Genomic DNA, 23,053 nt, shown 5'->3' on the forward strand with positions numbered 1-23,053 from the left:
TTTTGTTTTATTCCTTCTTTTGTTGTGATTTGTGCTTTCCTAAAGTAAAAGATCAAAGCAAGTACTTGCTATATACAATTTTCAATTTAAACTTTTGAGTGGCAGTCAGGAATAGTTTTCAAAAGTTTCTGGTACATTTCTGACTTTAGAAACCTGGGATAGGAATCCATTGCCATATGCATATATACTATTTTCTGAGCCTCTTCAAAACATGTTTGAGTGGGTTCCTGAATGTTCCTGATGATAGTTTCTCTTGTTGAATTGTCAATGTTAATCTGAAAAGGAAAATTACATGTAGAGCGTAAGTAAGCACAATTAAACATGGACACTTTAAACGGGAAGGTTTCATTTATTCCCCCCTCCTTTTCAGTCCAGTAGGTAATTTTGCTCACAGTGTTCATAGATATCTAAAAAGATTTATCAGAGATATATTTTTTTTTTTTTTGCTTTTTAAAAGTAAATATCCACCTTCACATCCCAAAGGAATAAAGAAGCCACCTGGCCTAAGACCACAGGAGTCTCAGAAACCACACTCTACTTAGGAGGATGCTGGCGGCTTTTTTAGTGGATGTCTGCAAACAAGGAAGCTTATGAAACCAAGGCCTCTTTTTAAGGAAAGGGGAAGTTGGTTCTATTTTAAAATCTATCTTCCTTATTAGTTACAAAGGTTGTTTTCACTGAATATGCCCTGAAATGGGAAGAAGGTGAGAAGAGGAGAAATGGAGGGCAGAAGTGGTTGTCTAAGTAAACCAAAAAAAAATTCCAAATAAGAATTTCAGAGAATAAGTTACCATCGTCTGTTCTTTTCCCTCAACAGGAATATTCATTTTTCATTGTCTGCTAGGAAAAGTCTCAGTGAATCTGTTTCATTCACTGTAAATGACTGCTGGTAATCACAATGTGGATGTCTGCTGGGTCTGTTGGTTTTATGTGGAGGTGAACAGTAATCTCTGGTGTGGTGGTGGATTGCCACTGGGATGTGCACATGCCTAGTTATGGCATTTGTAGTTTCTGTTGGCAAGGACACTTTTTTTTTTTCTTTTTAACCTTCCTGGGAATTAAGATAATCTAATGAGCAATTTTGGAGCCAGACTGCCTAAATTCGAATACTAACATTACCACTGTAATGACACTGGACAAGTTCATTAACTTTACAAATTCTTTTTTTTTAATCTATAAAATAAGATTAGTAATATCAAATTTATAACATATTAGGAGATACTGGGATGTAAAGTTCCATCGGTTTTTACCTCTCTAGGGGACTGTGGCTGGATGTAGGTCTTATAAAGCTTCTTTGCCATAGAAACTCTGCTCCACCGTGAGGCAATTTTCTTATAGGTCTCACATGCCGTCCAGAATTTAATGTTCTCATCACTGTGCTCCATTTTTAAGTATGCTGCATAGACTACTGGACCATCTAAAAGTAGTAGAGAAATCAGTTTATTTTTATAGTTAAAATTATCAGAAAGTCTGAACTATATTTAAAATGCAGCTTAAAACAAAAGTCTGAATAAAATCTCCCTAATTATTTATCAAGTGAGTGTTTCATATCCACATCTGTATCTATCACACTCTTAAATCTATACATCTGAGGCACATTCAACAATCCAGTCATTGGTGAGGTTATCTCTTCAATCTGAGTCACTCAGAGGAAATTGCTCACCACTGTGGATGGGTCTATGACACATAGGACAGGAGATGTCACAGGGACCTAGAAAAAAGGCTTAAGCTGGGCAGGTAGGAAGAGCTCTGATCATGATAAGAAAAAGCTAAGAACTCATGCCAAACTGGTGGCTAAGAGCAGAGTGTAGATTCTAAAAAGACAGGGCAGGGTTGGAAGAAAACTATTCAAGCCATGTAGAAGTGATATTCTTATCAGGTTGTACAGCCTGAAGTGTTTCTGAGTATCCAGTCAGTACAGGAGAACAGAGACAGATGAAAATTAAGCTTTTTATTCATGGTTAATGGTTCACATAAGAAATAGGGACCAGGCAATGAATGGAATTCAGATAGGATATTGGAAACTATCTCGGAATCTAATCCAGGGCAGTGATTATGTGAAGCATGACTATCAAATGACACTTGATGCCAAGATAGTTATCCTCAGGTCTGGTCTTAAACTGCCTTTCTGGAATGAGTATATAAGGAAAAAGGTTGCAGGAGCTTTTCTTGGTTGTGGCACTATTTTCTAGGAACTTCTGTTTGAAGAAGGCAGCTTTCAAAAATCTAACATGTGAATCAGAATTTTGGGCAAGACCAAGTACTTTCAAGGTTCACCATGAATACTTCGAGATTAATATTAAACTTCTTTTGGTGTCTATGGAGTCTCTTGACATGCCTGAGCAATCAAATTGTTAAATGACAAAACAACAAAGTAACTTTCTTTTCTTTTTTTGATAAAGGGGATTGAACCCAGGGATGCTTAACCACTGAGCCACATCCCTAGCCCTTTTTGTTTAATTTTTAATTTTGAGATGGGTCTTGTTTAGTTGCCTAGGGCCTGACTAAGTTGCTGAGGCTGGCTTTGAATTTGCAACCATATATACTACATAAAATATAGTTAGCATAGATGCTTGATGTGACAGCTTGGAGTATTATTCTCAGTTTTCCCTGCTCTTCCTCTAAAGGCAATCTTTTTTTCAATCTTCCTGCCTCAGCCTTCAGAATTATCTCAGCCTCTGGGATTACAGGCAGATGCCACTGCACCCAGCCAAAGTAACTTTTGATAGAAATGTGTGTATAGACACGCTGAATCCATGACCATTTAGACCCTGACTGCTATCATAGGATTCTTTTTTTTTTCTTTTACAAAAATCTGTGCATAATTTAATGTGTACAACCTGATGTGTTTGAAGCTAAGTATATACCTATGAAACTGTCACCACAATCAAAGCCATAAACATATCCAGCAAGTGAAAAAGGATTTTAATTAATAAAACATTGGTCAGTAGCATTAACTATTATGAAAAGTAAGTATAATTAAATGGAATGGAAATAATGAGTAATCGTAATCATGTTTTCCTGGGTTTTCACCTAAGAGCGTAGATCAAATTTTGTAACATGAGAAAGTCAGACTTTTTGACTTCTTAGTTTCAAATTACTCTGTCAGAAACGATATAGGAATAAAGATAACAAAGTAGTTTGTTTTCAAGAAGAAAAACTCAAATAGAGGTAGACACCTTCTATGGAGGCAGTATGGTTATGGAAAGTTGGTAATCTGCAAGAAATATAACATCCTAATAACACACAAACTTAGACCATGGCTTAATATTGTCATGTGAGCATATGCAGCCTTCCTGAAATTGGGCAGTATGTTGTTTGACAGGAATATTACCTCAATATGGAGGACATATGAGATGGGAGCAGAACACATATAGATATGTAACACAGGAAATGACATAGACTAGATGTTCCTACCGAAAGGGGGAATATATTTAAACTTAGATTTCAAACAAAAAATTTATTTTCATGCTAAAGTGACTTTACGTTGCACCTTGCCTTACCATAGGCACAGGAAATGGAGCAGAGAACACATGTAGCAACTGATCCTCCTATTAAGGAAATAGTCGGATGGGTGGGAAAAGCAAAACAAACAAATAAAAAAACAACCAAAAATTTATTTCTGGTTTAACATGTTAAGTTCAAGCTAGTGTTTTTCAGAATATATTGAAAGAAACAGCTATATTTAAAAATGAATAAACATATAGTTTGTAATAAGAGAAAGTTTGACTTAATAATTAGGAACAGAAAATAAGTTCCTTAAAATAAAAATTAAGAAATGAGCTAGAGAATAGGAAAATAAAGAGCGTATGTGAGAGAGACAGACAGACAGACCAACAGACACCTGGTAAAAATCCATAGATCATGGAATGAGAGTCAGCCATAGTTCCTAGAGTGATGAGTGGGTGGGGTGGAAAAATGATCTGGAAACCCCTATTAGATTCCACATTGTAATATTCAGATTTGTGTTTATGTTTTGCTTGATTTTGTATTAAAATGTTTATGGGTTGTCATTCTAGAGCCCACCTGCATTTACACCTGCCTTCCTCGCTTCCCCCCGTGATGGAGAAGAATGAGTTTCTGCTTCTTTTGGGGTTTGCCTAATGTTTCCACAATTCTCAAGACCTTTGCTAATGAAGTAATGTATGTGTTGCTCTATATAGTTTTCATGTTTTCTGAGTGATTGTTTTCCATATATACTATATAAAATATAGTTAGCATATATGCTTGATGTGACAGCTTGCAGTATTATTCTCAGTTTTTCCTTGCCCTTCCTCCAGAGGCATTATATTTCCCTATCCCATTTACATCTGCACTGGCCATTGAACTTGTGCTAGTCAATAAAATACATGCAAAAGTGCTGTGTGTAGTTCCGAGAAAATGGTTTAAGAACCCTCATGTGGTTGGTTCTGCTTCTCCCTTCCTTATGAAGAGAATGCGTCCTGGAAAAAAAGCTGCTCATTTAGCCTAAAGGCTGGAATGAGGACAGAGAAAAGAGTGAGAGCTGACTTTAGTTGCTATGTATCCTGAGCAAGGAAAGGACCTTTCTTACTGTAAATCATCAGGATTTTAATGTCATTTGTTACTCTATCATAACTTAGCAGAAGCTGACCTGGATGACTTGAACCCATCTGATATTTCGGATGTGATTCTGATGCGTGGAATGAGTAGACTTATGTGATTGGCATGTTTCACAGAATTATGCATAAATTAGGTTAATTTTTGTCTGAGTATGCTACACATTATCCAAACAGGCCGCTGAGAGTGTATTTATGTAAAAATGTTTCAGGAATCATAGTAAATATTAAATTCATACTTAAATTGCCAGTTTAGAATTTGGTTGATGCATGTACCACATGAATCATAATGTAAAAAAGTCTTTCCCAAATCAGACAATCAAACCCAATGGGGCCCATTCTGAAGTTTTAAATTATAATCATTCCTGAGCACTATGCTCAGGAGACCATGATTCTGCTGCAGAAGAGTGATTCAAGGCTAAGCAACAGAATTGCTCACTTAAGTTGAGAGGGTGGCAGAAATAGGTTTATGGCATATATGGTGTATACCTTTTCCTTGAAGAATCAGAGTGTTGCTTTTGGAAATCTCTAACTTGCCCTTTTAAAAGTAGTCACTAAAATTAGTACTCCTATGACACACAAGATGACACATGACATCGTTTCTTGTTGCAGTAGAAAAACATGGAATTTCTTTTTTTTTTTAAAGTTGTTGATGAACCTTTATTTTTATTTATTTATATGTGGTGCTAAGAATTGAACCCAGTGCCTCACACTTGCTAGACAACTGCTTTACCACTGAGCCACAACCCCAGCCCGTGGGATTTCTTTTGACTGAATCAGAATGGTGGTCTATCTTATTCCAGGATCGTGTTTTTCTGTAAGATGTCAAGTCTTGTACCATGTATTAAGTCCTAAAAGTGAGCTATGTCCATTAGAAATATGTCCAAACCAATTTTAAATTCACCTTTTATTTTTAAATCTGTATCACTGGAGATATAATAAATTCCATACTTCTACCAGAATCTGTGTGAAGCTTTATAGTAAATCTTCCTGTTTTATTAAAATTTTCTGGTTTGGTTTCTAGGATATTAATTATTTCTAATCTTGCTCCTACTTTTTCTTTGCTGTGTTATTATAAAAGTGGTTTAAAATGCTATGTTATTAAATGTCTAATAAAGTCTAATAAAGTAGTATCCATTGTTGACAATTTGTTTCCTTTTATTCTTTCAACTTATTGATCATGTAAAAACATGTATCTAGCTAGCATTCATTCATCTGTACACACAGATACAAATACAAGTTACTTATTGACATAATTTAAAGGCATTTTTTAAAAAATCACTATTGCTCTTTCATGCTTAATATTATGCAACAAACACTTTCCTTTTTACTTTAGATGATCATGATAGTCCATTGAAGGGCTAGGTTGTAAGACAATTGTTCTTCTGTGTCCACAGGGCATTGGTTTCAGGACCCCCTGAGGAAGCCAAAATCTGAAAATGCTAAGTCTTCTACATAAAATGGGATAACATTTGTGGATAAGCTACACACATCCTTCTGTATACTTTAAGTCATCTCTAGATTACTGATAATACCTAGTATCATGTGTTATGTAAACAGTTGTTATACCATATTGTTTAGGGAAGAAAAAATATCTCTACATGTTTAATATACATACAATTCTTTTCCTTTTCAATATTTTTCATCTGCAGGTCATTGAACTCAGAGCTGTAGGACGTGTGGATACAGAAGGGTGACTGTATATTATTATTGAACATTTGGATTTTTCTCCTTTTTTTGGTATATAGATATCAAACATTTTGTACATAAATACCAAACATCTTGGTCTATAAGTCCTTAGGACCAATTATCTTAGGACTGATTCAAGGAATTAAATACCTAAACTGAACATGTAATATTTTGAGAGTTTGATACATACTGTAATATTTAAAAATGTTTTTCCTAACCCTTTCTTCTTTTTTTCCTGTGAACTTCAAACATTTTGTCCATTTTTCTTTTGTATCATTAGTGTTTCTTGACTTTTCAGATAGTATCTTAAAGGCACTCTCTATAATATTTATGGCTTTATTTTCTATTCTCCATTTACTCATTATTCTTTTAAAATTATTTTAGATGGGGACTCACTGTGTTGCTCAGGCTGGTCTCAAACTCAAGTGATCATTTCACCTCAGCTTCCTAAGTGACTAGGACAGGCTCTCAGCCGCTGGCCTGACTTTCCTTTTTATGTGTTACTTTTGTTGATGATTTTGAGACTTGTGAACCTCTCTAATGTGAAAAAGCTTCATTTCAACTCTGACCTGATCTAGCTGCCAATTTTTTCTGTTCTTTTATTCGAGAAAAATCTCTAAAACAAAACCCTAGTCATTACCATCTATTATACCTTTCAAAAATTTCCCATTTCCCAAATGACCAAGGCCGGACCTCTTGGCTGTGGTTCTAGGGCTCATTAGGACACAACCCTCCATCTCCCCTGCTTCCTCCCTTGCCCTTCCTGGCTGGCAGTCTCTGAGCCTTGTTTAGACACTTCCTGTGTGTTATGTATACAGTTCCTTTCGTGTTGCAGGTTTTCTACCTTGATCCAAGACTTAGCTTATATATTTCAATTTCTGGAAAAATTTGTCTGAATACCCCAAGCTGGATAAGCACTTCCTATCAGTTGACAAATAGCACAGAGTGCATATCTGTTTTAATTTATAGTTTATCTATCTACCTACGCACAGTCTATTATATTTATGGGTTTACTTCCACTATGTCTCCATTCACCTGAGAAGCTTTGAGGATTAGGAATGAAGTTTATCCATCTTTATATACCCAGTTCTTATATACTACCTTATATATAGCAGGTATTGACTAAAGTGTTAATCTGAGCTTTTGTATCTCTCGTGCTTCTACATTTTAAAGACATTTTGTACAGGTCTTGGAAAGTGAAGAAGTAGGCCCTAATAATTCGCTATCTGAGAAGCTCAAGAGACCAGAAGATCATACCTGGAATGCTATTACATTTTCATTTTTTGTGAGAAAAAAAATGTACTAACTGAACAGCAATGTCTATGAAAGGCCAGGTTTTCTACCCCCCTGCCAGGTGAAGAAGTGTGTGAGAAAGCAAAGACAAAATGTGCTAAATGCTTTCAAAGGGCTGAGGCAAGGCAGTGCTGTAATACAAGGGTTGATGCTGGTAACTATGGAAACAGCGTGGTTAGCAGAGATTAGAATAAATGATAGTGTAGGAAGCTGCCAATCAGGAGTGAGCAGCAAAGACTTCCCCACAGATGAGAGAATTGAGAGAATGGCTCTGCCTTTGGGATGAAGATGCAACCTGAGGGAGTAACAATATCCCTCAGTAACTTCCAACATCTGCCTTGCTATCATGTGGATAAAGAGGCACCAGGCAGCATAGATGTTCATCAATATAGAGCAGCCTCCATTGCCTTCAGCAGTATGGTAATCCAACATCATTCAACTGAGCATTTCCAAGATTTGAGCAAAATTAAAAATTAATGCAAACTCTCTGATTCAGAACACTGGCCTACCCAGGATGGTTACGCTATATCCCTGCTCTGCATCTATGCTGGAGCAAACTGAACAGGCCACAGACAAATACACAGCTGTGCTTTCTAACTTGAAATGATCACTGCACATTTTAAATGGGTACTCAACCATGTCTAGTCCTTAACTCATTCTTTCCTAATATCACAGTTCTCCAAATCTCCAGAAATCATTTCATCCCTTTTCCCTTTTTAACATTCAAACACACCCTCTCTTCAGCAATCTCTAGTTGACCTTCAAACTTTGCTGAGACAGACTTAATCAGATGGAGATATCCTATCTTCCCTCCAGCAAATCAACCAACTACCTCCATCTGCACCTGTCCTTTCCGCTTTCCTGAGGAATTCTTTTCAGCTCTGCCTTGCTTTTTCTGTCCATATTACTTTTTATTGCATCACTATCTCCACCCTTCTCCATGTCACCAGTCCACTCTTCACTAATAGTCATCGTCATATAAATAGATTGCTGTATTTCCCAAATAAGACCCAACTATTGACCCCATATGCCCACTATTGACCACGTGTCCCCTTGCTGTGTCTACTTTTTTTCTATTTTTAAACACACTTTCTTTTTAATTGACACGTAGTAATAGTACCTCTTTATGCAGGGCAGTGTGCTATTTCTATCCCTGTACACAATGTGTACGACCTCAGACAGTTATTATTTCTTTGTGCTGGGAATTTTAAAATTCCTTTTGACTACTACTTTAAAATACTCAATTAATTGCTGTCAACTATAGTTATTATACTGTGCTATAGAACATTAGAAATTTTTCTTCTTATAGAAGTGCACCTCTGAACACCTTGTTCATCTTTTCTCTATTTCCCCTTTCCCCACACCCTTATCAGACTCTAGTAACAACTATTGTGTTCTCTACTTCTTTGAGAGCAACATTTTAGTTGTCTTTCTGTGCCTGACTTACTTCCTTTAACATATGTCTGCCAGTTCCATTCTTGTTGCTACAAAGGTCAGAATTTCATTCTTTTTATGGCTGAATAATATTCCATTTTATATGTGTACACACATGTTTATGTGTGTTCTACAAATTTTAGTGTTTTTTTGTTTCTGTGAAAAATATTATTGGAATGGTATTGACTCTATAGATTACTTTGGGTGGTATGGACATTTTAACAACATGGACTCTTCTAATCAGAAGACATAGGTTATGTTTTCTTTTTTCTGTGTGTCCTTTTCTATTTATTTCATTGATGTTTTATAATTTTAATTGTAAAGATCATTCACTTCTTTGGTTTAAATTTATTCAGGGATTTTTTTTTTGGTAGCTAATGGGATTGCTTTTTTATGTCTTTCTTAGCAATTTCATTATTGGTATATAAAAGGCTATTTATTTATTTATTTATTTATTTTGGTACTGGGGATTGAACTCAGGGGCACTTGACCACTGAGTCACATCCCCAGCCCTATTTTGTATTTTATTTAGAGACAGGGTCTCACTGAGTTGCTTAGCCTCATGATATTCCTCAGGCTGGCTTTACACTCATGATTCTCCTGCCTCAGCCTTCCGAGATCCTGGGATTACAGGCTTACGCCACCACCCTCAGCAAGACTACTTATTTTTATATATTAATTTTGTATCCTGTAACCTTACTGAATTTGTTCAACAGTTCTAGCAATTGTTTTTGGAGTCTTATACATATAATCATGTTGTTCAAATAAGCATAAATTGACCTCCTTTCCTATTTGGATGCCCTTTATTTTATTTTTTCTTGTCTAATTGTTCTGGCTAAAACATTCAATACCATATTGGATAGGAGTGATGAGAATGGACATCCTTGTCTTGTTCCTGATGTTAGAGGAACAATTTCAGTTTTTTTTTTCCTATTCAGTGTCACGTAGTCTGTGGGTTTGTCATATATGACCATTATTGATTTTTGAGATTTTGATTTAATCATGAAGGAATGTTGGATTTTATTAAAAGTTTTTGCTATATTTATTGAGATCATCATAGGATTTTTATCTTTCATTCTGTTTATCTTTCATTTTGTCCCCTTGCCTATGCCGAATCATCCTTGCAGCCCTGAGATTAATCCCAATTAGCCATGATATATAATATTTTTTATGAGCTATTAGATTCAATTTGCTAATATTTTGTTGAAAATTTTTGCATCAATCTTCATCAAGGGAATTTTTCTTGGTGTGTCCTTCTCTGATTTTGTTATCAGGAAAAAGCTATCCTTGTTGAACAAGTTTGGAAGGGTTCCTGCTCTTTATTACTTTGGAATTGTTTGAGAAGTATTGATATGAGCTCTTCTTGTTTGGTAAAATTCAGCAGCAAAACCATCTGGTTCTGAGCTTTTCTGTTTTGGGAGTTTTTTTTTTTTTTAATACATATTAAATTTTGTTACTCGTTTTTAGTCTGTTCAGGTTTCCAGTGTTCTCTTGGTTCCATTTTGGTAGGTTACATGTGTCTAGGAATATATCCATTTCTTCTAGTTTTTCTAATCTGTTGATGCATCAATGTTCATAATAATCCTTAATGATCATTTGCACTTCTATAATATCAGTTGTAACGTTCCCCTTTTTTTTTAAATCTATGATTTTATTTATTTAAGTTTTTCTTTTTTTTTCTGAGTTAGTCTAGCTGAAGGTTTATCAATTTTGTTTATCTTTTCAGAAGTAAGTTCTTTATTTTGTTGATCATTTTAGTCTCTATTTTGTTTATTTCTGCTCTGGTTTTTGTTGTTTCTTTCCTTCTACTAATTTTGGGCTTAATTTTTTCTTGTTTTTCAAGTTCTTTGGATTGCATTGTTGGGTTTGTTTATTTGAAATCTTTCTATTTTTTTAAAAATGTAAGTACCTATTGCTGTAAACTTCCTTCTTAGTATTGCTTTTGCTGTATTCCATAGGTTTCAGTATGTTGTGTTTTCATTTGTTTCAATAAATTTTTAAATTTTCACTTTTGATTTCTTCAGTGACCAACTTGGTCATTCAGGGGACTATTTCTTAATTTCCGTGTATTTATACAATCCCTGAAATTTCTAGTTTCATGCCATTGTGCTCAGAGAAGATACATGTTATGATTTCAGTTTTTGAAAATTTTTGAGACTTGTTTTCTGGCCTTGCATATGGTATGTCCTAAAGAAGTTTCCATGTGCCAGTGAGAAAATATGCATTCTTCACCTGTTTGATGAAATGACATATAAATGTCTGTCAGGTTGGTCTGTTGTTTAGCTTAAGTGTTTCTTGTTTGATTTTCGTCTGGATAACCTGTTCATTGATAAAAGCAGAGGGAAGAGTCTAGTACTCCTTTAAGAGCTAATAACATTTGCTTTATAAGGTAAGTTGCTCCATCTTTAAGTGCAGATACATTTACAATTGTTATTCCTTCTTGATGAGTTGATCCCTTTATTTATACAGAGATCTCTCTTGTCCCCTTTTACAGTTCTTGATATAAAGCCTATTTAAGTACAGACTATGAATAAGCACAGCCACTCCTTTCAGTTTCAACTTGCATTGCTTATCTTTTCCCATTCTTCCACTTTCAATCTTGGTGTGTCCTCACTGGTGAAGTCAGTTTCTTGTAAGTAGCATTCGGTTAGGTCTAGTTTAAAAAAAAAAAAAAATCCATTCATCCAGTCTATACCTTTCAATTGGGGAATTTAATCTGTTTATATTCAAAGTTAGTATGGACAAGTAAAGACGCACTTCTGCCGTTTTGTTAATTTTTTTTTCTGATTGATTTGTATATCCTTTTTCCTTTCTTCCTCTCTTTGTGGTTTAGTGGTTTTCTGTATTGTTAGGGATTGATTCTCTTTCTCTTTTGTGTATCTACTCTATCTTTGAGTTAGGTCCTTTTGCATATTTTCATAATGGTAGTTTTCCTCATTTTGCTTTTGAAATGTTCCCTGAAGCATTTCTTGTAGAGTTGGTCTGATGGCTGATGAATTCTCTTAACATTTGCTTCTTTAGGAAAGTTGTTTTGTTTCGTATCTGAAGACATCCATTTTGCTGGATATGGTAGTTTGGTTGACTTTCTTTTTTTTTTCTTTCAGGATTTTGAATATATTATTTCTTGGTCTGTAAGGCTTTCCTGCTCTGTAATTTCTTTCCTCGTCTGTAAGGTTTCTGTTAAGAAATCTGCTTTTAGTCTAATGGAGATAGCCTTATAAGTGGCTTGATTCTTTCCTCTTGTTGTTTTTAGAATTGACTTGTACTTTTGAAAGTTTTATTTTCATATGCCTCCAAGATTTTTTATTTTTAGTGCCCCAAGGTGCTTTCAATTTTTTGGATCTGAATGTCCATATCTTTTCCGAAATTTAGACAGTTTTCAGCAATTATTTTGTTGAATAAGTTTTCTAAGTTTTCCTCTGAACCACCCATACTATGAAGGTTTGTTTAATTTATGGTGTCCCATAAGTCTCAATGTCTTTCTTCATTTCTTTTAAAGTTCTATTATTTCTATTTCTTCCTCTTCGCCTCTTCTTCCTCCAAGCTCAGAAACTTTCTATTCTTCCTGATCAATTCTGCTATTCAGGCTCTTCACTGTATTTTTTATTTCATTTACTGAGTTCTTTCCTTCAGTATTATTGATAGACTCTTTCTTTGAGCTGTCTTTGCTGAATTTTTCATTCATATCATAAATTTTCTTCCTAATTTCATTGCATCATCTGTATTTTCTAGTGTATATTTTTTTTTTCGGTATTTTCTTTCATTGTTTCCTTAAAATCATTGCTTTCGATTATTTGTCAGACAATTCATCCATTTCCTTTTCTTCAGTGTTTGCTGCCAGAGATTTACAGTGTTCCTTTGGAGGTACCTGACTACCTTTTGTTTATGCTGCTTGTCTCTTCTTTGGGAATTTTGAATCTGGTGGGTTAATTGCTTCTACCAATTTATAGAGTAGCTTTCATTGTGAAAGACTTTCTTCTGATAATGTGTCCTAGGTTGTTATTTGGATATGTTATATTGACTTTGATTCCAATTTGTTTACTTTAGTATAGTGTTCATGAAGCCTCTTTAGGTATAATCCATGTTGGTGATGTCTGTGAGTATTTTGGTGAGCTAGGCTGTAGGGGCTGTGAATTGCATTGCCAGATGGAATTCAGCTCCTTTGGAGAGGTGGGTTTGTTGGCTGCTTTGTACATAGTACATCTGGCTGCAGGTATGGGGAGGCCATCAGTTTCTGTAGCTTATGTCAGAGTGAAGCCAAACTAGTGGTGGGCCCCCTAGATCTGTGCAGGGCAGTGTGTCTAGTAGTGAGTGGGGGGTGCCTGTCAGTGTCTCAGGACTGCACAGGGAATTTTGTGGGGCCTCCAGGGGCTGACCTACTCCAGGGAGGTTTGCCCAGCTGCCTCCTAGTCATCTACTTCTCAAGGCCTAGAAGGCCAAACTTCAGAGAGCAGGCTACTGAATTCTTAGAGCCATTGGAGGATGAGCAGGGCTGCCCAGATGCTCCCTGGAGGAGGGAAATTTGGTAGGCTAAGCCACTCAAGAAAGGCTACTTGACAGCTTTTCAGAATCCTACGTGGACGGACCGGGCCAGTCACCTGCTTGCCTGGTTCTTCATGGGCCCAAGTGCTCTGGCCAGGCTTAGCTTCATTAATGGGCCATAAGGGTAGGGGGTCAGGGCTACCTGGCTGCTTCTGGAGCAGAGGGCAGATGGGTGGGGCTGCTCGGCTACTTCTTGGGATGGAAGGTGGAAGGGTAATGCCATCTGGCTGTTTTCTGGGGCTTTCTATAGACCATACTACTCAATCTGGGCTGTTCTGGTACTTTCCAGTCCACAGGCTTGGCTGTCCTCCTGGTGGCTCACAGGACTGGCTCAGTGGAGCTTCCAAGGGAAATTGCCTGGTTGCTTCAGGTGGGTGAGGTCTCAAGATGGTTCCATGAAGCAAGAGTGTGGGTGGGGGAGGGCACAGCATGGGCTGGACTCCTTCTCTATGGCAATCCAGCACTGTGGTAACCTGGCATTTCCCCAAACTAAATCTAATGCTTGTAAGAGCCACATGATTCTCCAGCAGTGAATACCTCTGATGGATTGAAGTCCTTCTTGACTCAGGATTGATCTTGGAGATGGAAAGATGGATTCTATGTGCTTAGTTCCCATCCTTCTGAGGCATAGTGTATCTCTATGCTCTGCACCATCTCCGCCACATCCCCACTGCACTCCAACACTCTGCCTCACACTCCAGTGAAACAGCTGCAGTTTTTTTCTTTTCTTTTTTCCTTGTTTCAATCCTTCATTGTGGAGGAAGCACCTCAGGCTTCCTATTCAGCCATTTTCCAGTCTCTGCTTTTTAGTCTGTTGAGCTTCACATCAAAGCGTGTGTGAATCATCCCTGTGTTACCATCTTCACCGTGTGTCCTCCAAACTGCTCGGTCAAGGCACTGTTGGCTTCCTATTGCCACCGCCAGTGGGCGCTGTTCTTTTCTCACCTGACTTTTCAGCGTTTTTGACACAGTTCAGGGTTCCTTTCTTGAAGCAACTATCTCCTTTGGCTTCCGTGATCACACACTGTCTTTGGTCATTCTCAATTCACCTGAGACTCTTTTCCCATCCTCTTCCACCACCCCCCTCCTCTTCTTGGATCTTAGTTCTCTATCTGAACCCTCCCTCCAGTAGTCTCATAGACCCTGGAGAGGTTTTTGCTACTTGGCCACATGCTACTTGCTCCCAGCCTTATCTTCTCCACTGATTCTAATCTGACCTGGTATATTGTAGAGTTGTGCAACCCGTCTCCCTGTTTCTATTCATCAGAAGAGAACCAGGGTATCTGGTACACTAAGCCTTGTTACTCTAGTTTGAGGCCTTTTGTGTGACTTGTAAGGCCCTGTGCTTCTCTCATTTCAAATTTCTTTCAGTTACTTGAAGACACTAACCTCACTCATTTCTCCGGGGCCTTTAAAAGGTGGTTGCTTTCTGCTTGAGCCACTCTGACCACAGCCTGCAGCGTGGGTGGCTGTGTCTCCTCACTCAGCTCTTTGCTCACATTTTACTCCTTCTCACAGTTGTTCTTTAACTATCAATGGAATTGTGACCTTCTACCTGATTTTTTTTTTTTAGTCATATCATTTGGTTTCATTTTCAACAAGTCACTGACCACTTTATGAAATTAGTTATTCATTAATTGCTTGCTTGTTTGTGTCCTCCCCTCAAAGGAAGCACAGGCTGAGCAGTGACCCAATGTCTCCAGGTCTTGGATGTTCTTCCAGACACACTCTGGGATTGAGTGACTCACCCAAGGAACAACTTGGAACTAAACATCTTTTTTAGTTGTATGAAATGTAATTGACACAAACATCAGTGAGCAACGCTGTTCTCATCTTTTGAGAATTCATTCATACATATAAGTATGTACCTTCTGCACTTTAGATATTTTTCTGGCATTATAGATTTTTTTTTTTTTGTCCTGACCTTTTCACTTTGAAGACTCCCTGGATTTAGGTGGTTGTTAGTTCTCTGACATCTCAAAGGCACTTCTCTGTACCTTTTCTAGTTCCACTGTATCTTGGTTAAGTCTTAGTCATCAGAAAAACCCACAGAATTTCGTTTCTTGTGTTTACCTTGGTGATGCCTCATGTTTTGCCATGGTTTTGGTTGAAGTGCTATGGTTTGGGAAACCATCATTGAAGAAAAATTCTTAGGTGATTCTCTCAGGTATTTTCATGGAAAGATGACAAAGTCTTAACTTGGAACATTTAAAATTTCTCACTATCTATATGTCCGTTTGAAAATAATTTAATATTTCCTAAAAACTCAGATGTTTGGAAACTTGAAGAACTTTCTATCACTTGTTCATTTGGAGATTTGGGGGAACTTTTGTGTTTCCTGCTTAATTCATTGTGGAGGATTTTATAATGATGTTAGTTTTCACATGAAATGCTGAGGAATCCTTCACACTACATGTCTTCATTGAAAGACACACACATTTAAATCTCCTGGACTTACTTCTACAATAGTTTTTTATCTTTAAAATATTGCCAGTCAGCTCCTAATGCAGCCTTAGCTGATTTTTTTTGTCAAAGGCTATTATTTTTTTAAAGTATGCGTTTGTCTTGCCTTTGGAATTCTATTCAGAGTGCTATAAAAAAGAATTGCTTTAATTACTGTTTTTAAATTTTACCCTAATGTGCCTTAAATGGAAATCCTCCTTTTTCTTTTCTAGGGGATGTTCTGTTTTTGGAACTCCCTGCCACCCCCACCTTGGTATTTTTTGTGTCACATGGGCATGTGGGATTTTTTTCCAGGCACCCTTCCTGATACTAAGAAGTGCTCAATACATATTTATTGAATGAATTTTGAATAGAGGCCCACACTATTTGTAAAAAATGTCTTCGGCATTTTACAAAACTTGTCTGTCAACAATGTAACATTAGATAACATCTAGAATGTGTCTAGGTTACCAACATTCTATTTTTGGACTAGGGATTGAACCTAGGGGTACTTTATTACTGAAGGACATCCCCAGTTCCTTTTGTTTACATTTTGAGTCGGGGTCTTGTTGAGTTGCTGAGGCTGGCCTCAATTTGTGCTCATCCTGCCTCAGCCTCTCAAGTTGCTGGGATTACAAGTGTGTACCACTGGCCCCAGATCTAACATTCTTAATTTTTAACTAATGTCTCAATTTTGCCATAGGTCTATATGCTCAAATTGAGGAGGTTTTTTTTTTAAAGATCCCTTTTTCCATAAAGGTATTTTTATGGAATTATTTGAATCTAATTGTATTGTCTTGACTATGTATTTATACTTAATGGCTCCCCAACAAACATCTTCTAAACCAATATCTGCTCATCTCTTGAGACCCAGCCTAATATGTTTTCTCCCCATGTGAATTGCTGAACTAGTTGTTTGTAGAATCAGTGCTTTAATTTATGTAAAAGATAGTCATCTGCATATCTTAGCTTAAAGGATGAATTTTGCTAGTGTCCTTGGTGAATGTAAACACATTTTTATACACTGGAAAGTCTAATATTTATATTCATAATTTTCTTTTCTGTCAGACTGCTCCACAGAATGATTTGTTTTATCACTTAAAAAATATTTTTATATAAACTTCGTACTAATTTGATTTCTGACAAGATTTTTACCATATTTTTTGCTTGTTTTTTTATAAAGAACAGTAGGATGTCTTCTTGCTTTCATCTTTTCTTTGGACTTTGTATTCTTGTGACACCAGATTTTTGAATTGCTAATTCTAGCAAGGCAAGCACACACTTGAGATTCTTGCCAAATAATTAACTCTATATTCTGTGTTTATTAGGTCCCCAGTATTGGCACATAAATTTATATAATAAGGCTCACTGTCTTGGTCTTTTCTTCCTAATATTTATCTTGTATTTATTCCTTGAACATTTATTGCATGGCCATGGGCATGTTTTGAGTTCCTCAAGGGTGTGAAAGGTGAGGCAATATGCTCTTAAGAAATTTACAAACTACTGAGCAAGCTGCTGTGGGAAAAAACTATTACACACACAAGCTGCAATTAAAAGAAAAGTGATACTAATAAATAGAAGAAGGAGGAAAAATATTTCTAAAAGGTTTTATGGAAAAGATGGATCTTGAGTCTTGTTTTCAAGGTAGGGCACAGTAGGTAGAGGAGACAAAAGGACCTGGAGCAAACGTCTGGAGCAGGAGAGTCAAAGATGTACAAATAGAAAATGGAGGAACAGATGCCTTAGTGGAGGCTGTGTTGTGCAAAAGGGTATAGAGAGGGAAACTGTGCTGGGTTTATGGCATAGGGAGCCCTGAGTACCAAATCTGTGGACGTTTTGGTAGGGATCAGGAAACAAAGATTGCTGTTCAGAGATGTGCACTTATTACTAATAAATATAACTACCAATTCCTATGAGCTCAGAACTACGATACTATATACAACATGAACAATAATACTGAATGCACGGGCCGTGTTCCCGTTTTATAGAGGGAGAGTATGAAACTCTAAAAATGAGATTAATCTGGTGAAATTGCAAACATGGATCATAGAATGTTGGGACCTAAATCCAAACTATTAACAGAAGAAGAATCAACAGAGTTGACTAAACAAAACATTTTTGTCTTTTCTTCCCATTTAAATGCTGTCAAAGGTACCCAAAAGATATTGTTTAAAATTCACAGTCAGGCTCCTGAATTGGATCACAAAACCTTGAGGAACACCTTAAAAGTGAAAGAGGTAGTTTGAAAGAGAAACCATGGCTCCCAGTGTTCACTGGAAAGGCCTGGTAGGGAAGCAGAGCTCAGGGTGTGCCCCAGGCTGGGGTGCAGGTTCTAGTAGCAGGGCAGGGGCCATGCAGCAAGTTGTAGAGTCTTTAGCAGGAGTAGACAAGGGTCCCCATCTCCCACCCTTTGGCCCAGATAGTGACAGTGTGTCCATACCAAAGAGGGCTGAGTCAGCATGGCAGCCCCAGGAGTGACAGGAGGTTCCTGTCCAGAATAACCACAGCAATGCACCAATTAAAACATCTACGCAGCACACCTAGCCCCCCTCCATGGAGTCCACATTCACAGAGAGCCCAAAAGGGGATCTTAAGTAAAAAAATGGGTCTATAGTAAAAATTAACAAAGATTTGAGTGGCACTAACTCCATTTAAAAACAAAAACAAAAACAAAAAATTACTGATTCAATGAAAAATTTTCTGAGTACCCACTACTTTGTCTTTTGGTTTTTATCATTTTCTACAACCTTCCAGTTCGTTCGTTCGTTCCTTCCTTCCTTTCTTCCTTCTTTCCTTCCTTCCTGGTACTGGGGATTGAACCCATGGTGATTAACCACTGAACTACAGCCCAGCCCTTTTTGTATTACTTAGGGCCTGCTACGGCTGGCTTTGAACTTGCTATCCTCCTGCCTTAGCCTCCCAAGCCATTGGGATTACAGGCAGGTGCTACCACACCCTGTTGCCAGTTTCTTATCCCAAGTACAGTTGGCAGTTCTCTTGAGTGTACATCATTCTTCATATTTCCTTCCTTGAACCTCTGAATTTATCTCTTCTTATCCACTACTATTCTCTCTGCTTTATATCATGTTGATACTAACATACAACTCTACACCAATCCACATCTAAGCCCACTTAAATCAGACTGATAAACTTTGAGGAGTTTCAGAACATCAAGATTCAACTTCACTCTTACTTTTGAAAGCGCTTGGAACAGCAAAGCAGACTTTTTTTTTTTTTTAATGCTAACTTTGGAAGGCTATGGCAAGGCAGCATATTTCAGTATGTGTTACTATTTCAGCATATTTGCCAAGGGATTTTATACATATACTTGTGAAGAATGAATATCTGCAGTGACTAATCTTGTTTTAATTAACACTAGAGAAAAATAACCATAGTTGACACGACAAACTATTTTCAGGTTTTCTTTTTATAACGATGTCAGTTGCCATTGAGCAGAACAACATATATTCATCAACTAGATTCCCTCTTCTTTGCCTAAGAATGACACTGGCTGGTTATTCAAAGATTAGATATGCATAATACTCACATTTGGTAGCCATCAAATTTTCAAAAGATTGGGCCCACTGTAATACTTCTTCCAGAGTAAGGCTTTGAAAAGGAAAAAAAAAAAAAGATGCTGATTGGGTTAAAATGTTTTTGAGGTTTTTGCTGAATTAAATATAATTATATTACCTCAAAAAACCCTGAAATATAATTACACTCCATTTGTGTGTGGTGTTGTATGGAAATGTATCTACTTACATTTTATTTTTATAATAAAACTCATAAAAAGCAGGATATTTTTGAAAATATAAGGAAATAAGTATTAAAAAGATAAAGAATCATAGTGATACAATCTTTCTATTTCCCAAAGTAGCCCCAACTGTGGATAAGGCTTGCTGTGCCCCATAAGATAGGTAATTTCTTAAAGAGATTAGTGGGTAAAAAAAAAAAGATGTAGTTTTAAGGTTCTTGGTACAAACTGCCAAGTTGCTTTCACAGGGTTGTGGACTGTATATTTCTGCCATCAGCAACATGCTTATCCATTGTGTCTATTAGAATCTTAAGAGTTCACCCACAAAACCTATGTGCATGTACTTTCATAATAAAATTAGTAATTCTGTACCTATTATTTTCTCAGTCTCTTTTTTGCTGATTTTTTGGGGGGGGAGTTTGAAGGTTTAATATTAATTACAATATGTCGAGTGACATTTGACTTAAACAGTATAAACAAAGCCATTTGTCATTTAGAAAATATCTGTGAAAGACGCTAATTCTAGGGCATCTCTTCTGTTCTTGTTGGGGAGCTTCCTGAAGTGAACTGGCAAGAGACTACATAGTCATATGCTGATTTTTAAATTATCCTTCTTTAAAATAGTTAATGTGTTCATTATCATTGGATTTGTGGTACATTCTTGATTTTCCTGCTCCCAACAACTAGATATAATCAAAGATGACTATAGATGGAAGCAAGATCTGTTCATTGGCTGTACTGTTGGGGGCTGTTAGCCCCAAAATTAGCGCTGCAAGAAGAGCTGTCAGTATTAGCAGGTTCTTAACGCAAAGAAGGAAGATTAATTACAGAGGTTAAAAAAAAATTGCTGAGAACATGGAAACAGGTTTAGAGCCCTAAAAAGGTCAAATATATTTTTGTTTTCTAAAAATTCAGATGGATCCTGTCAATTTTGGATGGACTGTTTGTATCAGTACTGAAGCTTAACAGTGTACTGTGTTAGGATTGCTTTCAAAAATTTTTTTTCCATGAAATTCTACCTGACTCATTGTTCTTTTCTCTTATTAGAACTTTAGAAAGAGTAACCTAAAATAACCTTCTCAATCCAGGGAAATGGAAAGTGCTAGATAAGCTATATTGCATGCCTATCTGTCCCACTCATTCCCATTATGTAGGAAAGAATAAAATCTACAACCTGAGGGAAGATAGGATCACTGTGTTGGGTCAGTGTAAGATTAGGAGTTGGAAATTGTTGGTAAGAGAATTCCTTTGACTCTAAGAGTCATGAGATTTATAGAGACAGATTATGGTTAGAGTAATTATGCTTGAAGGTAGAGTTGTGAAATCTCTTTCTGTTTGAATATCATTTTTGTTTGTCATGTTTATTTCTATTTCACAAGTTTCACGCTGGCCCAGGAATATTTCATTGGTCTCATCAGAATTATAGTAAACACCTTTGTCCCCTCACCTGCCTGAGTTGCCTGATATAAGTTCTCCAGTTTTGCATCCCCTTCTTTCTTCTGGGAAGATAGGCAGTGTATGGCAATCGCACATGGAATATTTTGAGATGTCATGACATCATGGACAGAGGAATGAAGAGTGTTCAGAGGCTGATAACTCTAGGTTCTAATCCCAGTGCTGTCCTTAATAGTTTCTGGACTTCCTGTATTTAAAAATCTCTAAACCCCAGTTTCATTATCTAGAGAATGGATAATAATGTCTATCATAGTTACCATGAAAAATAAATGAGGTGGTAAATGCAAAGCACTTATCAAGTGACTGTCATCAAGCACGGCCTTCTGTAAACATGAATTTTCTTGTTTTTGACTTTCCCCTTCCCTCATTGTGGGTCTGCAAGGCAGGTAGCAAGAAATGCAAGCTCTGATGGTGATAGTCCATTGGAATCACCAGGAGAGGAACAGACAGCTGTTCTCAATTGCCTATTAACATCTTTTCTCCTTGGATGCATCTGTGTAGGTCAGCAGCCTCAACAGGTTTAAATTGCTGAGCTTTGGGTTTTCCCGTTGAGCCTCCTCCTAAAGACACAGTGGCTTGAGAGTGTTTTAGGACTTTCCGTACTTCAGCAGAGGTGCATGTAGGCCAGGAGCTGTGACCCTACAGGGAGATGAGCCCAGAGGTGAGGTCTCTACCTGGACTGGGCTAGGCACTCATCGTGAACCTCAGAAGGACCTCCAACCTGGGAAGTCTTTGCGGTGAGTACATCCAACTGAAAGGCTTCTCACATTTCTCAGGTATTCTTCTTTCTTCTTATTTTAATCCAGTCACTGTTCTCCTCCAAATGGCTACATTTTTTAGTTATGGCAAAACTTAAAGAGATTGAGAACTTGGTAAGCATTTCATTACCCTTCCAGTCTCATAAATCCCATCTAGGAATGAACTTTTTTCCTTTGGTACAGAGGATTAAACCCAGGAGCACTTCACCACAGAGCCACATCTTCAGCCCTTTTTTTATATTTTTATTTAGAGACTGGGTCTGGCTAAGTTGCTTAGGGCCTCACTAAATTGCTGAGACTGGCTTTGAACTTGTGATCCTCCTGCCTCAGCCTCCCAGGTGTGTGCCACCATTCCCAGCAGGAGTGAAGGTTTCTGGCACTTCACAGATGAAGGGTTTGAACTCTGAAAATATTTTGGATCGAAAAATCTCAAACTTTAAAAACCTCATAATGGATGCTAAAAATATTTAACTTGCTGAATTCTCAAGTGTAAACCATGAATAATGAAAACGGAGTCTTAGTGTAACACATGATTGCTCTTCTGGTGAAATTACTCATGTATAAATGCAAATTTTACTTTCTGAGCAAAATATATTGAGAGCAGTTAAATAAATACACACCTACTTATCATGTGACAAAAATACCTTAATGGCCATAGAATTTAAATGCTACTTACTTTGAAGGGAGTCTCTTGGACTCATTGCTGCACATCTTACAAATCCAGCAATTCCGCCTGCTCATTTTTCTAAAGAAATACAGTATATATTTGTATCATTTAGTCATTTAAAATAGTTATATGTTAGAGTTAATTTTTAAAGAACATATAAAGCTACAAATGATGAAAAATAAGGATGAATTCTTGAAGTTCAAATACAGTGAGTGTGGAGTTAAGGAGGGGAAGGAAATGACTCAGCTCTCATGCATATTTTATATCAGTGCTTAGATTTCTATGTGAGTTTAGAAATTATCTAGCCCACCTATTCATTAAAGAATGGGGTTTTAAAAATGCAAAGTTCTGAGAAATACCTTTTCATTTAGAGCCCACTGACAAGGGAATTCACCGACTTCTAAGGTTTCCTTTTTTGGGCAATTTTTATTTTTCAAAAGCT

At 36.9% G+C, this 23,053-nt stretch overlaps 1 protein-coding gene across 1 annotated transcript; it reads right to left on the reverse strand.

Moving 5' to 3' along the window:
- Positions 1–19: 19 nt before the first annotated feature.
- On the reverse strand, positions 20–22,685 carry Rgs13 (regulator of G protein signaling 13). Its single transcript, XM_026390714.2, has 4 exons — positions 22,621–22,685; positions 19,525–19,586; positions 1,251–1,417; positions 20–275 (listed from the first exon to the last, which is right to left on the reverse strand). Exons 1-4 carry the CDS (start codon positions 22,683–22,685, stop codon positions 87–89), a joined length of 483 nt encoding a protein of 160 aa, XP_026246499.1. The 3' UTR covers positions 20–86.
- Positions 22,686–23,053: the final 368 nt, after the last annotated feature.

The sequence above is a fragment of the Urocitellus parryii genome, chromosome 9 (assembly GCF_045843805.1).
Source record: "Urocitellus parryii isolate mUroPar1 chromosome 9, mUroPar1.hap1, whole genome shotgun sequence".
Classification (NCBI taxonomy): Eukaryota; Metazoa; Chordata; class Mammalia; order Rodentia; family Sciuridae; genus Urocitellus; species Urocitellus parryii.